Source organism: Camelus dromedarius, chromosome 1 (genome assembly GCF_036321535.1).
Source record: "Camelus dromedarius isolate mCamDro1 chromosome 1, mCamDro1.pat, whole genome shotgun sequence".
Lineage (NCBI taxonomy): Eukaryota > Metazoa > Chordata > Mammalia > Artiodactyla > Camelidae > Camelus > Camelus dromedarius.
Genome location: NC_087436.1, coordinates 72,651,150 through 72,671,563, shown reverse-complemented (window position 1 = coordinate 72,671,563; position 20,414 = coordinate 72,651,150). Strand labels below are relative to the sequence as shown.

The following is a 20,414-nucleotide window of genomic DNA, read 5'->3' as shown; positions in this document are numbered from 1 at the left end:
TGTCTTGTTCTTGATCTTGGAGGAAATGCTTTCAGCTTTTCACCATTGAGTATGATGGTAGCTGTGGGTTTGTCATATATGGCCTTTATTATGTTCATAATATTTTTTAGGATAGATTAGCTTCTCTCAGTGGAGGGGCCTGAATCTTTATAAATGAAGGAGAATGGCATGCAAAAAAGACAAAGACAAAATCACACAGCAGGTCCAGTCCTGATCTGTAGTGGACACAGGCTCCTTAAAGGCCCTTCTCAGTACACTGGCTGTTTCAGTGAGCACATGTGCTACTTGAGCACGTTAGCGCTATGCCTTTGGTGGTCCAGCACAGTCAGCTGCTTGGACTCCGTGAAATCCTCTGGGGGCTTGAGCGACAGAATCAGCTGACTGGGATTGAATTAGGTATTACTTTTTTCCCTTGTCCATGATTTGTCTCCAATCAAATCCTGGCCAATTATCTGCTCCCTTTTAAATGAAGGCTATTTAGTGAGACACATCTCCAGCCTTTGTCTGTAGCACTGAGGCTATTGGTTCTAAAAGCCTCTCGGGAATGAGTCATGTGCCTGAAATGGCCCTTGGGGAAACCCTGGAGGCAGGCCGCCAAATCACTCACAGATGGCCTTTGACTAAGAGAAATACCTGAAAATTAATTCATCACTGATTTCAGGCCATTCTTGGAATCTCAGACTGTTTTGAATTAATTACTTGTTTTAATTAATTAATGATTGATTGATTAAATGATTAATGTCTAAGCAGTGGGGGTATTAAAGGGTCTACACTCACATGGGTGGTATAGTAGAGTCCTTAGGAGCCAGTGTCCTGAAATAAGGCCCTCACTGATGTGTGCTCTCCCTTTATGGGTAAGGATCACAGAGGTATACAGTGCCTTACTCTGCAGCACACATTAAGATTTCTGAAATAAAATATCCCCACTAATTGCTGTGTGTATGAATGTTCATGCTATGTTCCTGTGAATGTACGATGCTAAACTCATGTAATGTAGAATACCTTTTATGAAGCACCAAATCTGTATAAGCAATAAGATTATTCTTAAGTTCACTCTGGCTTTGCTTCCAGTTATTTTCTGAACAGTGAAGTATGACTTTCACCAAATTTTCAGCCTTCAAAATGAGAATCCTGCAATAAAAATATAAAAAAAGAGAGTTCAGGAATTTTCCCTACCTAGAAAGGATATGCACCAAATGAATAGAGAAGGAGAAGCGAAGGTGTAGAAAGAATTCACTAATTTATACAGACTCTCAAAAGGCCTTTGTTTTAGGCCTAAAAAGGGTTCAAGTCAGCCCTCCTGATCTTTGGTTGTTTGCCCAACCCTGTTATTTTTCTCAGCAAGGTACTTTGTATATTTTCGATAGTGTAAGGAAGAGCTTCCTTGTGGCTCCCAAGTCCAGCACCGTTCTTGTCCTGACCATCTTTCTGTATTCATTTCCTCCTCTGCTTTATCCCTTTTTTGATACTCTAAACTGCTAAACTCATTTATTTTTTTCCCTAGTCTTGGAAATTTCCTCCAATCTTCTCCCTATACATGGAGAAACTTGCTTCTTGTGGTTCCACCAAGCATTCTGATGTTTGCCAGAAGGGTTAGGGCTAGGGTTAAAAGAGTTTTTATTTGCTTACAAACCCCTAGAATTAGAGCTGAGTTTTTGAGAATACCAAACAACTATTGAGTGCATTAGAGAGTTAGAAGAATAATCAAGGGACATAGGACATTTCAAAACATTTAAATCCAGAATTTCTTAATCCTGACCCATGGACTCTTGTGTGGTTAAAGAATGGACTTCAAGGAGTACATAGCCCCCTATAATTGGAAACAATAAATAAGTATGAAGGGTGGGGAAACTTTCATTTATTTTCACAAGATTTTGTGATGCCAAACAGTCCCACGGTTAGCCCTATAATAAAAAAAAAATCAGCAAGCCAGAATGGCTAGAGATTAGGAGTTTCAATCATTCTCTCCTCCTCCCTGCAAGCCCTAAACAGCTGAAAATAGAAAAAGGTAGCCAAACTGTGCTCAGAGAATTAACGGTAAACGATGGTAAACCTGGACTCAACAATGGCAGCAGGATCTGACCCTCACACAGGGCTTCCACTTCCTCTTTACTGAGCTGAAGGCAGGACTAACAATGTGGACTCACCTGACCTACCCACCTACTTACAGGCAGAGAAACTGAAGTCAGCCTGCTTGCTCACAGTTATCCAAGGAGAAGGAAGAGACTAGAGGCAGGCAGGTCCAGGATCTTTGTCTTTGCAAGCCGATGACCATCCTTCTGATAACCAAGGGTCAATGGATTTTTACCTATTTCTAATTCACCAAGTAAATAAGTCATCTTATTTGCAGGAGAATCAAAAAGGGGAAAGGAGAAAGTGGAAATATTCTGATATTAAGGGGAAGTCAGCAGTGGGTAAATCTCAGTGGTAGAGCGTGTGCTTAGCATGCATGAGGTTCTGGGTTCAATCCCCAGTACCTCCATCAAAAAAAAAAAAAAAGAAGGAAGTCACCTTGCATCTGTGGAAATGCGATGTGGGACTAGGGTTCCTGGCTAACAGGAAATGTGATGTATGTCACTCACAATCTACTTGTTGTTGAGCTCTGTGGAATTGCTTCTAAGCATAACTTTTGCACTTACCATAGGTGAAGACTGCTAATGTCTGTCCTCTACCCCTTCCAATATCATACCTAAGATAGCACAGCATGGTAGTTATGAGAGCAAGAGAGCCTGACACCTGCATTTCATTTCCATATCTATCATTTGTGTGACTTTGAACAAGTTACTAAAACTCTATGCTTTAGTATCTCCATGTGTCATATGGGCAGTTAATACCTAATTGGATTGTTGTAAGGAATAAATAAATTTATACATGCAAAGTGCTTCAACCTCATTTGACACATTTTAAGCCCTAAATAAAGTTAGTTCTTATATGCTGGGGCTTTGGAGTTTGCCCAGTAAGAGTCCTTTGAACATTGTTCTCCTCTCCATACAATTTTATAGCATATGTCATACATTTTATTCAGAAAGTCTTTCCTATACTGTGTCCCTCCATCCCACTTTCAAAATTATCCTTGCCATGCTCAAGGTATGGGATACTCTACACCATTAAAAGTAATATTATAGAATAATATTTAATGATATGGGAGAGATATTTATAATATATTTTAAGTGAAATTTTTAAAGCAGTATGAAAAGTATGATAATTTTTTTCTTAAATAACAGATATATGCTGATGAAGTATTTAGAGGAATGCTGCTTAACACTGGAAACCACCGTAATGGTCAGTTGGCCCAAACTCTCCATACTATACAGATTTCACTTGACTGCTTATTCCCTCCTGCCAGGATTCAGACATATTCTTGGCTTACATGTTTTCATTAACAGAGAATTCAGAAATGGAGTTGCAGCAAAGTCTACTGTTAGGTTGTTCTCAGGTATTTCTTACTTACATTGAACAAAATCAACCCTTAAGAACTGAAACAACAGAAACACTTTATTTTCTCTGGTGTAACAGAGTAATTCTACTTTTGAATAGATAAGGTTAAAGATTTAACTAGAGCCTTTATTTCCCCCAATTCTCTCTCCTGCAAGCTAAGTCCTTCATGTTCTTCCAAGTTTCTTATCTCTCTCTGTTGCCAGTGCCACTACTATCCTGTTTCAATTTACTTTTATCCCTTGCCTGACCCACTGAAAGACTTGAGTCACCTCAGCAATCAATCTGCCCCCTCTCCGTCCTTCTCCTCTAGTTCATTCTCCACATAGCAACACAGTACGTTAATCAGATTGTGAGACTTTCCACTTTTAAGTCAAACTCCCCACTGCACTCACACAAGGGTCTAAACACCAGTGGCCTGTGGAAGATTTGGCCTAGTTTCCCTCCCTCCCTCTCTCCTCATCACAGCACCTCAAGGGGCCTCATACTTTCCTCCAGCCTTATCTTACCTCTCTTCTCAGACTGGTCCTTTCTCGACCTTCAAGTACCAACTAAGTGACATCTCCTCAGTGAGGCCTTCTATCTGGTCTACAGCAACCCTCCCTCAACCCCATAATTTAATCATAATTTAAGTCTCATATTTATTACCTTCACCTATCATCGTTTTATGCATATTTTTTTCAGTTTCTTTTTTTTTTCTTGAACTTGGGTGCACAGGACTGAATTAAATATGCTTCTCAGTTAGACCTCCCATTGTTTTAATTAGTTAATTCTTAATACCTTCCCCACAACTTCCCAACTCCTATTGGTCACCTTTCCCTCACTGTTACAACCATTCTAATATATTACGTGAGTTTTTATATTTAATAAACACAAGTGTTATTTAATTAATATAATTTGTGACATTTGTAAAATGTGTATTTAATTAAAGTAAGGAATTGTAAATTGTCTTAGTTTATGTCGTATCTGCTTCAGCACTACCTTTTAAAAATTTTATGTTTAAAACAAAATCTGCCTATACTACTATGAGTGTACCTCATTTGTTTCTAATGGCTGCATTGTGTTCTGCAGTGTGTACCCACCACATTTGATTTTGCCTTATTAGGTAGTCAACAGCTAGATTACGTCTAATTCTCCACTATCATAAACAACACAGCAGTGAACATCCTCATGCACGTCCCTTTGTGGGCCTATATGTCTTAGGAATATGTTCACTCTGGGTAATAGGACATATTTATTTTTAATTTGATTAAGTACTACCCAAATGGCAGTTCTAGGCTAACCTCCAACCAGTAATGTTTAAGGGTCTCTATGTCCACAAGCTTCTGCAAAAATTATTCATCTTTCTATTTTTGCAAATCTGACAGGCATAAAGAGATATTCTATTGTGTTTTTGATTTGTATTTCTGCCATTTCCAGTAAGTTTGAACATTTCTTTATATTCAGGGCCATGATATACAGATGAGTGCAAGGTACTTACAAAAGAGCATCCAATCAAGAATGCGAGTGGGAGCTGAGCTCCAGCCCATACCCACGCTGTGTGTCCTGGCCTGGCCTGGGACAATAGCTGTCTGGAGGAAAGGCTGACTTTTGCTAATTCTCAGCAAAGCAACATCTGGGACAGTACTAGTCCAAATAACATGGTTGTTACTCACTTAGGTTTCACATTCTAGGAATTCCTTGCTCATAAACTTTCCCCCTTTTAAGCTGAAGGTCCTGCATTTTCATGTTGATTTTTGTGTCATTCCTTACATATCATAATCCCTTTTTGGCATTAGACATTGCATAGTTCTCCATTCTGTCAACTGTCTGTAAAATTTGTCCATGACATTCTTCTTTTAACCAAACTTCCTAATTTTGACGTAATCAAAAAAATAGTTCATTTTTCTCTGCATTGTTTTTAATTGTGAGGTTTTACTTAAATCCTTCCTCAATCTTAACTCACAAGGATATTTTCCTGCATCATTTTGTATTAACTTTACAGTGTTATATTTCACATTTGGATATTTAATCTTCATGAGATTCACCTTTGACTATGATATAAGGTAATCCTCCAATTTTATTCTTCTCCACGTTCTGAGACTCTTTTCTCTACAGTATTTGCTAAGCAGTCATTTTTTCCCTATTAATTTATAGTGCTCTCTTTATCATGCTATAAATTGTCCCTGAGCTGTGTTGTTCCATTAGTCCTTTGTCCATGCTTACTCTAGAGTCACACTCTTTTACTACTTTACTTTGTATATGTCTTTATATAAAAGATTTCTTGTTTTGCTTTTTTTCCCCAAAATGGCAAATTTTCTCAGACTTCTTTTCTTATGTGAATTACAGAATAGGGTATATGAAGTTCTTCAAATGACCCATTTGGAATTTTGATTAGCATTCTGTTGAATTTAAAGATTGTTCAGAAAGAGAATTAACCTGTTCACAGTCTACAGTCTAAGAGAAAGGAGTATTTATCCATGACAGATTTCTTTGTTTTCTTTAAGAGGTATCCACGTTTTTCTTAAATGAAATCTCATGTATTCATTTTCAATACATGTATATCTTACAGTTTTTTAGCAAATATGAATACTATTTTATCTTTTAAGATTCAGATAAATTGTCATTGGAAAGTACTATTAATTTTGGAATTTTATAATTATATCTGACAATCTCAAGGAATTATCTTACAAATTCTAATAGTTGGCATACTGATTGTATTGGCTATTCTAGATAGATTATCATATTATCTGCAAACAGGGACACATATTTCTTACAAATTCTTATATCTCTTATGTTTACTTATTTTCTTTCAATTTTAGTAAGAATTTTTGTGCTGTTTCATAATGGGCATCCTTGCCTCATTCTTAATCTTAAAGGGAAAGCATCTATAGATTTGCTACTAAGTATAAATTCAGCTGTTTATTTTAGTATACAGCTTTTATCAAACACAAGAAGTGTCCTATTCCTAGTTTTAAAATATTTTAGATTATAAGTAAATTTTGCACTTAAAGGCTTTCTCTGCCTTTAATAAGAAAACACTTTTGAACTCTATCTTGTATAATAAAAAAAGTCTAATTTTTAAACTCTATTTTATATAACAATGATATACTTTCTTATGTTGAACTTTCCTTGCATTTCTGGTAAAAGCTCTACTCTCATAATGTAATTTTAAGAATATACTTGTGAATTTTCACATTTATGCTCATAAGTAAAATGTGCCCATATTTTTTTTCCTTATGTTGCTGTTGTACAAATTGGCACTAGCATCATACATTAAGCTGGGCAGATTTCACTCTTTCTCTATATTCTGAACAACTATAAAGTCATATGGGTTCGGTTTCTCTTTGGGTGGGTGGGGATATGAGCTCTGATCACTCCATTTTTTATTACTTATTGGTTTAAGTTTTTTATTTTTACTATTAAACATTTTTCACATTTTTGGTACTTTTGTAGACATTTATCCATTACATCTTGGGTTTTTATATATTAGTGCCATCTTGCAACCATGAGGATAGAACAGTAGCAGGAGGGAAAGGACCTGGATATTTAATATTACTATTGGACAGTTGAATTAAGCAAACTTAGAGTATCATACTTTTCTATGTCATTTATTAGAGAAAGTGATGTCTCTTTAAGCTACTAAAATTTATTTATGAATGTGAATTCTAATACTCTTTCTCTTTTTTTCTTACTTTTAAAATCTGTTTTTCCTGTAGGTATTTCTCCTTTTTCTGTCTATGTTTTTTAATGTATTGTCTCTTTATTTTGATCAGTTTTAACACAGATCTATCTTATTAATTTTTCCAAAGAATAGCCTATTGGCTTTGTTATTCAATTATCTTTATCATTTATTTCTGCCCTATGTAAATATTTTTATTCCTATTTCCTTAGGTTTATTCAATTGATCTTTTTCTAAATTTTGAGTTTAATACATAGCTTAAGTTTTTTTCCTTTTTAAGCTTTTCTTATTTCTGATAAATATGTTTAAATCTACAAACTGTCTATTAAGTACTATTTTAACTGAGTGTCATAAATTTTGACAAATAAAACATTTTCATTCAGTTCTAAGTATTTTGTAATTTTCATTAAGATAATTTTTAACTCAGTAGATTTTTATAATGTGCAATATCCAAACATACAACAGTTTTTGTTATCCTTTAAAATTTTTTCTGATTGTATTGTATTATAACTTAAACTGCCAACCACCTCACCATCAGGACACACACACACAAACACACACACACACACACACACAGAGCCATTTATGACACACACTTGGTCTCCCCAGAGAGACGTGGAAGAAGGTTAAATTTCACTGTCGAAAGTATCACTATGCTTATAGTAGACTCTCAATAAAGATTTATTAAATTAATGATTGAATGGACATAGTATATGTGTATGTGCGTGTATATATATATATAAAATATATATACATATATATGCAATTTGAAAGGTTGGCGATTAAGGTGAATATATTTACACAAGGTATTACTAAGGAATTATGTTGATTTCTAAGCCATGGAAGAAAACCAGTGTCATTACTTTAGTCATACTTCATAAGGGTCAAATCCATCAAACAAAGTGAACTATTAATTACTGAGTGGATGACTACCTGTTTTGACCCTGCCTAAACCTTTTATTCTGCCATTTCCTTCTGTTCCTAAGTTTACGGATACTTCTCCTTAGGACTTATGAGATGTTGCTTTTCAGTAACCTGTGCGCGCCTGGTACATAGTTGGAGTTTAATAATTATTTGTAGTTATTTATTGAATGAATGACAAAGTAGCTAAGAAGTAAGAGTTGCATTGTTCAGCAATAACCCAGCCACTTCAGCAGTTGCCCCACCTATACACCCTAGGGCGATTCTGTTTCTAAGCACTTTGGCCCTTCCTATAACCCACCTGTATTTCATTGCCAGAGGACTTTCTTTGGCTACTGGAGTTCACTTTGCCTACACAGACCGGAAGTTCCAGGGAATTAATCTCACCCACCCAAGTATTTTAAAAATTGTGAATAAAATTTTTGGATAAATATTTCAGCTTTCTTACTCTTTGAGTGGGCTAACACTAAGGTGTGCATTCTACACTGTAAGGGAAGTTTTATAGAATGGAAAACTTTGTGAAGATGAAATAGGTAGATAAAAAGTGTCATCTTATCTGAATTTGAAGAAATAAGCCAAGTACCTTATGAGTGGCAATTTTAAACCTGCCAAATTGGTATGTAGATAGTATTCTCCAAACCAAAAACAAACACCTTGACTATAGGAAAAGTAGAAGAGATTGGAGTTTAAGTGAACCAGCTCTGGAGCCACAGAGCCTAATTGCCGGTTACTAGCTGTGTGGCAAGTTACTTAATCTCTTTAAGGCTTACTTTTCTTACCTATAAAATGTATTTACCTTCTAAGGAAGTTCTGAGGATTAAGTGGGCAAAGATTTGGTGAATGGGATGCTAGAAACAGATGGAAGTGTTGATGCTGGAGGCACCTTTCATTTACGAAATTCTGCGAGATGATTGCCAAAATCATGCTTATAATTGGTTAATTTTCTTAAGGTATTCCCTTCACATTATAAAGGTTGTTTTGCTTTTCATGGGAGTAACTTAGTTGACCAGCCAGGAACCAGACTGTGAGTCATTCCATAACATTAATGTTCTTAAAAGAACACCCACCACAAATACAGACATATTTGTTTAAAATAGTTTAGGAAAAGAGTAGCAAGTGGAGGAAAAAAAGGAGTAGGTTTTAGATGCTTTATACATTTATGTCATGATATTAGGGAAAGAGGTCTCAAATCTAAATACTTCCTGGTTCTCTCGAAATGTCAAATTCAAACCTATTCTTGTGGTGATGATGATGATAAGCAGTATAATCTCTTTCTTTTATAATATCTGTGTCTACTGTAACAGAAAGGCCATTGCATGTGTTGATTTTAGAAGCTTTCATAATTAACAGGACCTGGAAAAAGTCCTATATAGAATAAGAAAGACCAGTTTGGGATATTAGTATTTGTGGGATAAGTGACTCTACTTTATAATTTTGCCATTAAGAGTGCTTTCTAAGAAAAGCTATAAATAAACACAAAAACATTAAAAAACAAAAAAAGGAAGGAGAAGGAACTCCTTCTACTATGATCATCTAAAGATCATCCACGTGTTGGGAGAAAAATAACCTAAAGTCTTACACTCTCAAAACTAATATTCAGACTCTCAATCTGTTTGATTAAAAAAGTTTAATGAGCTGTAAAATAAATACACTTCCATTAAATATTAAATAAATTATTTACAACTTGAAAAAATACTTTTTATCTCCATGCATCTTTATGTACAGAAATAAGACTTAGCATTAAAAACTGACAATTGAAAGTTTAAAACCATCAGAACAAAAAGGTTCTGTTTTCTTATGATCCACTGAAAAGAGGAACCAACTCATCATTCATGCTTGTGACTTGGCAGTGACTCCGATCTGATACCCTGTTGGGAATTAAATAAAGAGTTAAGGATACGCTCAATTGCAACATAGCTTTAAGAAAATGTCAAAGAATAATCAGGAATCAGAATTTCTGTCAATTTTTTTCTCTTAGAAGTCCTGCGAAAAATGCAAAGAGCTTTCTGGAAACAAACTAGCACTTTGACTTGAATCCCACTTCCAGATCTGCTTTGGTAATAGGCCTACTTAGACTGAAGACTGCATATGCTCAAACCAGTGTCATCAAATTCAGCTTAATAAAACCACAGCAAGTCATGAGAAATAGTTTTCCAAACCAGATCTATGCACTGGATATAATTACAAACAAAGATTAAAATGGCTCAGTGTATTTATGATACACAGTTAATTTAAGGTAATTAGTACCAAGGGCATAATAACAGCAGCTACCAGTTAATAGGCAGCCACTATGTGCCAGCCCAGCATATTCCTTTCCCTAAAGTCACCCCAGACCTCCTTTGAGACATTTCAATTGTCCTAAATAACCAAAAATTACCCTTATTCATGTTGGTGGTTTTAGCTTCAGAACATGAAGCCAATTCATTTATACACTTTGATGAATAAGTAGTGAATATAGCATTGGCATGGATAATTATCTGTTTCATGAGTTATTGGGCTAGTTCTGTAACAGGCTCAGAACATAAGGCTTGTGTTAACCAGTGCTAAACATAGTGGTTCTCCAAGCATCTGGAGCGTTAATTAAAAACGGAAATACTGATCTAGTAGATTTAGGATTTGGCATAGGAATATGCGTATTTAACAAGCACCTCAAGTAATTCTTGAATCCACTGGAGGTAGAAAAGAGTAACTTAAGGATGTGACATCTTTCCTAGATGTCTTAGGAAACGGAGTTCCTTCTTCTGACCAACTTGAAGTGTGTCCTTGATCTCCTTGTCTCCCTCTTCCTCTGGAAGTTTGCTTCACTAGCTGTTCACTTCAGTTTTCTATACCTTCTTTCCTCTCCTGACCACATGCTCACCTCTCCCTTTACAAAAAAGTTTAAAATAAGAGCTACTATATATACTGTAACCAATCTATCTCTCAAATTTGCACCTCTTCTCCCTTTTATTTAAAAAGACATGCTGCCTGCTGTTTCCACTTCCTCACATTTGTGGTGCAAGCTCCCTGACATTGGCTCGCCACCATGTGAGCTCAATCTGCCATCTCAACCTTATCTTCCCCAACACCATTTGAACTGGGCCATTTTTCAAAAGTTTCCAGTATAATCTAGTCCATCTCACAGTATGAATCTTCCTTTCCCTTTGCAGTTGCTTATCCCACTCTCATTAGTTCTTTCTTTGATGCTCACTTCCAATGCCTTCTGCACACACATCCTTTCCTGCTCCCTAAATGCATCCCACTGGATTCTCTCTCTCCTTCACTGGAAATTCCTCATATTCCATTAGTTCCTCTCTTAGGACACATACTTTGCTCCCCCTAATATTCTCGTTCCTTACAGTTTTTTTCCCCCTACCTATTAAGCACTAAGTTCTTTGAGAATAGAATCTGTGTCTCCCTCATCATTAGATCCTTTATGATACTAAGGATATAGTCTGCTCTCAGCATTGAATTCTGTCACATGCTCAGAGAATAAGACTTTAATGTAGCCAATGTGCATATATTTAAGAAAACTTGCTTTTCTCATTTTTCTTCAGATAATAGATGTTATTTTTTAATCATAGGATATGATTTAAAGATATCTTTCAAAACTCAAACCTGTAGTATCATCTTCAGTTATGCTATGGCATGTGCATTTCCATTTTCTTGTCGAAGTTTCTTTCGTTCTTCTGCTGCACCTTCATATTCCCTGAAGTATCGTTTTCGAAGCCTTTGGAGAACAAGATATTCTACTGTCATCAAAGCCCTATTCATGTATATAGTGCCTGGGGTTTTTATGAATACAAGGAATTCTTTTGTGTGAGTCCTTATAGACCATTACATACTGATGGACCACTCCACCAAACCAAAAACCAAACCCAGATAAAAAAGTATCACCTATGTTCTTTTTAAGGGGATCTTTATGTTGACGTCATAAAACATACTTCCAAAGGACTGAGATTTAAATAAATGTGCCTAGAGATGCAAACTTTCAGAAGGCATGGAACACATCCATTTTTTCCCCCAAGCTTAGCACAATTGCCATGCACAATTGGAGGAAGAAGATAGTATAGTTTTACCATAGAAGATCTGTATGCTTACACAAACTAATTTGAACGGTTAGATTTTTAAAAAAAAAGGCTTACAAAACAAATTGAGTTTTATCTATTCGTAAATATAATCAGCACATCTAGTTTTATATATTACTACTTGCTACCAAAAAAGTCAATGGTCTGAAATGTCTTAGTATTGTACAAGCAATTCTATTTTTACTAGGTCTTTATCTACTAAATGTTGTAATTAAAATCCTAAGAATTTTAGTTGTGATGTTTGGGAAAAAATTAACTTCAATTATGAAAAAGCAGCTAGTATCTGCTATGTGTCTTAAATACAAGGAGAATATAAAAGGACAAGGTTTTTCTATACTTCTACAAAGAATTTATTAAATATTCCAACTTGAATAATTACAAGTTGAAATAATTATTTCAAAACATCTTCCCTAACTGGCAATTTCTTCTTCTATCATTCTATGTCAAATAGTAATGGTTTGTCTGAGGGTATGTTTCCCAAACACATTTGCATATCTGAGGTACTAACAGATCAAAATAATTTCTAGGCTGTGCAAAACTAATTTAAACCACACATCAAACTTTACATGCATCATAAAAGCGGTTTTTTTTAATGTGTCATTTTATTATTATCTGATCTGAGTTTAAAATAGTAGTAAACAATGGCAGAAGATAACCCCTTGTTTCCTGAATGGCAGGAGTAGTAGATCATGTACACAATCCAGTTGTTAAAGTAATTTACCAAGACCTAAAATTAGAATAATGAGTCTATTGCTTTTCCCAAGCTCTAGTAGCACATGAGTCATCACAGAGCCATTCACACCCTCCCCCAACTTCCTTAATTCACTGACTTTTGTTTGACAGACAATGCCATTTTTACATATTCACCAGTGTCTGCTGCCTAGAACAGTCTAGTCCTAACATTCATTGGTCATGTAGGGAAGTATGTGATCTGTTTTTATGAGCACAGGGAAGGCACTGCAGGAACAGAACAGTAATAGAATTGTCCTTGCTTCCTATGCCACGGCATATGGAGGAAATTTTTCTTTTTTAATAATTGAGTTCCCATATTGCATTTGACAATAACATAACAGGCAACATAAGCTCTAAGTCGGTTAGCACCATGCTATATTCCTAACTCAGAATTTTGCATTCTAACAGGAGCAGAAGACGTATCTTTTCTTGGCGCCTGGTCTGGTTTGAAGCTCTTCGTGATTTTTTTAGTACTAAAGCAGTACATCTGACAACCTACTCTGGTTTTATTTATTATTTTTTCTGGGGGGGGTGAGAGATAATTAGGTTTATTTGTTTATATATATATATTTTTCTAATGGAGGTACTGGGGCTTGAACCAGGACCTCATGCATGCTACATGCATGCTAAGCACATGCTCTACCACTGAGCTATACCCTCCCTGCCCCTGACAACCTACTCTGAATCAGGCCTTAATTAGCTTCTGGGAGGCTTGCTTAAGCTTAATACAGTCACAGAAGATACCAACACTCTGAAACTTGGAAGTAACCATGATTAAACATAAAACATGAAAAAAGACCATCAATTTTTAAGTTCAAGAAAAGGGCTTCATATATTGTTTCAATAGTGGCCAAAGTAATATATATTTGACCATATTCTGTGATCTTTGTCAATGAAGTGCATATGAACAAATATGACCAAAGATCATGTGTCACCAACAGAATAATTCATCTAAAATTTGATACCACATTGTGATAGAAATTACTGAAAAGAATTAACCTGGCATTATTTTGTCAGGAAATTTTAAGCCATGCCATACTTACTGGACTGTAATAATGACAGCAATAGCTGTGAAGCTCATGGCAGAGACAAAGGCAGCTATGGCTGCTAAGGCAATTTTTGATAAATCACTGTCAACCATGCTGTGAGTCTTCATGGACTTTTCCCCACATCGTTCACCAAAGTATTCCTGATGACATCTGCAAACAACCCACATTTTAAAATTATAATCACTGAAAACATTCTGTATATTTTATGTCTACTTTCCAGATCATAAACAACAATTAATTCTAACATTAAAAAAAAAGTCATGCCATATGTTTGTATTGCAAAATGATGAGACAGAATGCATTTGACCTAAAGCTCTATTAGTATAAGAACAAGTTGAGATTAGTTTGGGTGTGATATTCCAAGAAGACACACCTTTTCATTCTTTGTGATCCTTCTATGACCAACTGATGAGTTCAGTGGCCGATTATGCAGCTAATACATTCCACTATCATTTAATGTGCTAGCGGCTTTGGGAGGGTGGGGAGCCAGAACAACATTATGTGAAAAGGACCTTTAGCTCCTTTTTAACAGGAGGTTTTATAAAATACGTATTGTAAAATGGTGGTTTCCATCAGGGTTCAGCAAACTACAGCCCATGGGTCAGATCTGACCATTTTCCAGGTCTTTTACAGCATGTTAAGACAAGAATGGTTTTTCCATTTTTAAATGGCTATATTTTAGTAGGTGATATAAGTACAAACATAGTCTTGAGCCATGAAGCTGAAAACATTTCCTATGTAGTTCTTTAAGAAAAAGTTTGCCAACCCTTGGTTTATGCATTGAAGAAGATAAATGGTTTTCTGCAGCTAGAGCTTTCAGACACAGTGTTAGGAATATAGAATTCTACATAATTTAGGGAAACTTACTGGCATGTTACTGTTTCCAGGTGCTCTATATATTTGCATTCTCCATGAATACAGAAATTTTGGAATTTTGCATCACATGGATTTTTCTTCTTTCTGTTTCTTCTATTTTTTCCATTTTTGCCTCCCTTTTTCTTTCTTTTGGGTTTATCTGAAGTCTTTTCACTTTCTGTTTTGTTTTTCTTGGGCTTAACTACCTGTTCAACTGAAAAAAAGAGAGAGATTTATTGACCACAGTCTCTCTTCATCTTGAATACCATTTTGGAGACATGAGGGAAAGAAGTCCTACCAGTGAGAAGCTAATGGGGAGAAGAGTCATATTGGCCTCATTATTCAACACAATTCATACACAACAAAGGATGAAAAAAGAGAATATATTGTGTGGCACTTAAAAATCTGAACCCTTTTGTTGTATAAATGTAGAAACATGTCTTTAATTTATTTATATCAGTATTATTATTGATAATAGAAGATACTTGGTTAAGAAAATTCATTGAATATTTTAAAAACTTCTTGAATTTCTAATATATCCAAGTTCTTGGTAATGAGCAATAATTTAATTAAACCCAAACCAAGGTTGGATGTGTTATTACCATCCAGATGATACAAATGAGAAAAATGAAGTTGAGTGAAGACTAGTAACTTGCCCTAGGACATGTAGCTAGAAAATGGCATAGCTGGGATGTGAAAGCCAATAATTTCCCTACTGACTATGTTTTCTCTTGGAAAAGGTCAGTGCCATTAATTAAAGTGGGACTTGAGTATATTTGATGATTTTATTTATTCATGTCAGTCTTGTGCTCACTATCATAATTGGGAATTAGTGTGTATTACTTGAGGTGGAGGAAACTGAGAATTATATATTAGCGTTCATCAATTTTCTCCAACTCCCAGATTACAACAGATTATAGTTGACTGATATCTTCCAGGGAGCTCATTTCTGTGATCAATCTATTTGAAAAAATAGGGGTCCAGAAATATTTGTGCTTAATGCTTCAGAAATTCATCTTAACTCTTCAGATCCACAGACACCTTTGCTCAGTGTTTTAGTTACGCAGGATATAGCCTACCCACACGCTAAGTAGTAGGAGGAGGAGTTTCCATGTTAGAGCTGTGCATTTTGTTCTACTAATCCCTGTATGGAATTATCTGAGCAAGTATTTAGTAGAGCCAGTGAAAAGAGGAAAATATCATAATGTCATAATACAATTAGTTATAATGGTCCTGCAGCACATATTAGATAGAAGACACTAGAAACATAGGGAAGGGTATCAAAGATAGAACCCTGTGATTAAGGAAATGACACATATTATGAATATTTTAGTAGTTATTATAACAGCAGTCAAATTAGGAGCAATGTTTAATAGGTGGTAGATTGGGCAGAACATTTAATCCTTTTGAGCTGCAATTTTTATATTGAAATTTTCTTCTGATGATAAAAAAGTACCAGAAGTTGGGATAAGTCCTCTAACAGAAACATTGTAAGTCAATATTACTGCACTTTGTCGGATACAGTGCAAATTTTAGAGACATACAGTCACTACGCTAACGTGCTGCAATAGACATTAACCCCAAGGCTTACCTTTCACTCTGTTTCACAACGCACTGCAATTCTAGGCACCAGCCATTCGCACCATCAAAAATTTATTTGGCCTTTTGAAATGTTAACAACTTGAAACATCTTTAAGGGAACAGATTCTAGAGCCTTGACAGCCTAATCTCATCCCCCCAAACTAAGAATTATAGATGGGTCCTTCCCCACCTTACGTAAAAGCAGAATTCCGATGCAAGGGAGGAAAGTGGAATGTTTGCTAAAGTTCTTCCCAACTGCCACTTCATCCAGGCACTGTCCCTGTGGTATCACCCGTTATCTCTTCACCAGTTCTGGGAGCCAGACAGAGTGGGAGGAGACAGGGAAACTAAGGCCAAGAAAGGACAGCCTTGCTTCCTGCCTCGATGCTAGATGCTCCTGGGATATCTAGGTCTGATTTACTGATGACCCCATCTTCTCTCAGACTACAAAGTGATATGAGGGTGATGAACAATGTGGCCCCTTACTTTGGTACCTTCATTTTAAGCAAATGCTCTTTTTTAAAGATCAGATAATAGCAAAGGAGAAGAAAAGTGTGGGTCACTATTACTGAGCTAGTTAAATAGTGATTTTTAGCAATGTAAAATCCAGGCATATTTATCCTTCTTTTATATTTCCCGAAAGTGGTATTGCTATTATTATCACCGATTTCTCAGCACCTAATACTTAAAGGCTAAGGTCCAATCGTTCTTTTCGCATTACTTCTTTCTATTCCCTTGTTTTGTGTTAAAATGCAGTTATTTAGGGAAACGTGGTGGGGAGGTGGACGTAAGAGCTGAGATACAAAGTAGACAGGACTGGTCTACGTCCACTTCTCAGAATGGGGGTCATGTGGCACAGTGGGAAAGCACATAGTAACTCGAAGCAAACAGACTAGAGTTCTCACTCTGGCTCAGCTGCTGGCCGGCTGTGGAACTCTGGGCAGAACATTTACCCCTTTTGAGCTTCACTTATCACATCTGTGAAATGACAATTCCTACTTCATAACGTTGTTGTTAAGATTACACTTCATAGACCTAAAACGTTTGTTAGAGCTCCATACATACAAGGTGTGCCACAAGTAGCTCTTTCCATCTCAGTTCGTAGCTTACCTAGCAGGGTACACAACAGTCATACACACAAAAAGCCACCAGAAGACTGGGAAAAAAGATTTCCTTTTGAAGCAGCTTTGCTCACTGGCTACATCACTACCCTACCCTCTACTCACCTCTGACGGAATCATCCACGATATAGCCAGACATCTGTTGTTCATTATCGTACTCGTCTGCATAGTCATAGTCGATCCCTGAGGACAGTTCGCTACCAGGAGGCATTTCACTCACGGGAGAAATCTCACTCCCCCAGGACACGTCACTTCTTGAGGTAACATTAAATCCATCAGCACTGTGGTCCCCAGAAAGTGGTTCCCCTTTCCCAGAGTAAGTTTCATTGACGTCCAGTCCAGCAGCATAATAGGCTGTAGGAGCAAGAACAAGGGAAGAAAAGCAAAGGTAAGGGAGAATGCCTTTTCTCACCAGTCAGTTGCATTCGGGAGAACTGTTTACCTTCTAATATCAAAGCAATTATTGCACATGTGCTATTGTTGGTGACTGAGTCACTTACGAAACCAACATCACATTTTGCCAACAAGCAAACTCAGCTGTTCCAATTACAGAGCTTCTTTCATTAAGGTTTTCTTCTTCACAGATAGTCTACATTAATCTCCACATCAAAAAATACTGCCAAATAGGCAAATTAATTTTATATAATTACTTAACAGGCAATGTCTAAACATTGCCATCATGTCACATACCAAACGCTTTTGCGTTTGCTGTAATGCTACCTGTCCCATTTTAATAAACAGATTCCAAAGATAAATACCAAATTTTCTTAATACGTGCTCACATTTTAAAAAGAATAGCTATATAAAATGTAAAAAGTGATATAAATAGTAGTTGACAATAATTGTTCTTATTGCCATTGTTTCTTATTGTTCTCACACAGAGAAGAAAATTACAGACTAGGTTAAAATTTGGGGGTCAAAGTTTCAAGCCCCTGCTTTATCAAGGTCTTTAAAAAAAAAAAAAAAAAAAAAAAAAAAAAAAAGCCCTAGAGTGATGCTTTTAACTTCTCCCTGTGATGATGCGAGGACCTCCAGAAAGGTAAAAACAAAATCACTTGACAGAGGAGATGGAGAATTTAGGCAGGAGGCTGCGCTCCTCGGTCCAGGACTTAACTACGCTGCTCCAGGATCTGAGGAAATCACTACACCTCTCTGGCTTCGGTTTCTTTACCTGTAAAACGAAGGGTTTGGATCACAGGATCTCTAGGTTCTCCTTCATCTGGACTAAAGTAAAAATACAAGGATTCTACGGCATCCTCTTGCTGGCCCGGCACATCTCAAACACCTGCACGCTTTTCTCTTCCTCCCAGGGAGTAACTAACTATATTGAGGGAGCCACCGTGACCACCTCCCGCGGGACAGAGCTGGGGTCGCCTCCCAAGAGCGGGTTTTGGGAGAAACAGCAGCAGAATTCAAGGTGACCGTTTTGCCCGCGGTGGGAGAGGCGCCCGGCAGGTCAGAGCCGGGATGTCCTCACCTGAGCCGAGGATCAAGAGCGACAGCACCACGGGCGCCGACGGCAGCGGCGGGGCTCTCATTGGTCCCTCGGAGAGGCGGCGTCGCGGTCTCTGGGGCAACTCTGCCGGGAGCTGCGGGCGGGAGGAGGACGTGGCGGCGGGGAGCTGGGACGGGGGGGACCGAGCGGCTGTGCTCGCAGGCCCGGCCGGGCTCGCCGCGGGATCCCTGGGCTCCGACTCCGGCGCGGGCACAAGGTGTGCGAACATTCCGCAGGCGCGGCGCGCACCTGCCGCTTTATAGGCCGGGCGGGGACCCAGGCATCGCCCGTGACGTCACGGCGGCCGGCGAGGTGGGTGGAGGCGGGCGGCCGCCCCGGGAGGGGTTACTACCCCAAAACCACACACGGGAACCGCTGGGAGGAAATGAAAGTTCCCTCACTGCAAGCTGAAAAAATACCAGATCCACATTCGAGGGCGGGAGTTGGGTTTGGGCGCTAGTATCTAACATTAAAAATCCCATACTATCCGGAAATCCTCCGAATAGGCTTTGGTTGATCTTAATACTACGGCAGGGATTAACTAGAAAAGTTTCGTAGTAAGATGTAAAAGTACTTTAAAACCAAGAGTGACTTAGCAGTGATAGCCCGATGTCTTTAACAAGGATAAAGAAGGTCACTAAATGACTGGAGCGCGCGCCTCCTAATGAGACGCTGCTTTATTTATCACCGGCCCCTGTCTCAACCCAGGGTCCTTTCCCGTCAACTACTGTGACGTGGCTAGAATTTTCAACCTCCTCTCTTCCCATTCTTTACGTGGTCCTAAGCCCTCATCAAAACTAATACTAATTGAGCATGTATTGTTGCCAAACTGTACACTCTAGCTACTCCATCTCATTCAAAAATCTTGCTAGGAAAGTACTATTTTCCAAACTGTCTTACGAGAGGGACCAATGTCAGCTTTACAAAGCAAGGAGGACTTCACACAGCTGGTCGCGGCAGAAGCCAGATGGATTTCACTTCAAGTTTTTCTGACTCTAAAATCTCTGTTCTCTCTAATGAAAGGGGTTTATGCTAAACTTCTCTTTGAAAAGAGTGTCTGGGGAGAATAATATTCATCCTAAAGGAATCATCTCTACTGGTGGCGTATTAGCATTTGGATGGAGGGTGGTGCCCAACTCCGTGCCTCTTGAATCCCAAGATGAAAGGGCCAGCTGTTAGGGCCCATTTAGAACCTAGTAGGGCTTTTTGATCGTGAGAGGGGGAAAGAACTGCTTAACATGACCAACTTTGATGTAGAGACAACTCCAGAACTGATTTTTTCTTGACTTGAGGAAGAAAGGAAAAAAAAAAAAAAAGCATTGTTGTCTCTTAGGGTTTCTGTCCTGAAGATACATATCTCTTCTGTGATTGTTCCAGTAAAACAACTCTTTTAGGAATGTGGGTCACAGTGCATCTGTCCTAATTCTTGGAAACTTTTTAAAAGCTACTTATTTTTTAATGGCATATTGTAGTAAAGTAGGCTAAATAACACCATGC

General features: G+C 37.5%; 1 protein-coding gene across 2 annotated transcripts; it reads right to left on the bottom strand.

Annotated features, from left to right (window-relative positions):
* Nucleotides 1–1,044: 1,044 nt before the first annotated feature.
* On the bottom strand, nt 1,045–19,133 carry AREG (amphiregulin). Of its 2 annotated transcripts, none has more exons than XM_064485407.1 (6): nt 18,900–19,133; nt 17,528–17,776; nt 14,733–14,934; nt 13,860–14,015; nt 11,615–11,726; nt 1,045–1,131 (listed from the first exon to the last, which is right to left on the bottom strand). In XM_064485407.1, the coding sequence occupies exons 1-5, from the start codon at nt 18,958–18,960 to the stop codon at nt 11,633–11,635; spliced, it is 762 nt and encodes a 253-aa protein (XP_064341477.1). In that variant the 5' UTR covers nt 18,961–19,133; the 3' UTR covers nt 1,045–1,131; nt 11,615–11,632. The 2 variants fall into 2 exon arrangements, with proteins under 2 accessions (XP_064341477.1, XP_010981206.3); XM_010982904.3 differs by lacking the exon at nt 1,045–1,131 and adding an exon at nt 9,663–9,885.
* Nucleotides 19,134–20,414: the final 1,281 nt, after the last annotated feature.

Coding starts and splice junctions, on each gene's coding strand:
- AREG (XM_064485407.1), bottom strand. CDS start 18,960: ATGAGAGCCCCGCCGCTGCCGTCGGCGCCCGTGGTGCTGTCGCTCTTG. Junction 14,935..17,527: donor CGTGGATGATTCCGTCAGAG/GTGAGTAGAGGG, acceptor TCTTTTTTTCAG/TTGAACAGGTAGTTAAGCCC. Junction 11,727..13,859: donor GCTGTCATTATTACAGTCCA/GTAAGTATGGCA, acceptor TGTTCTCCAAAG/GCTTCGAAAACGATACTTCA.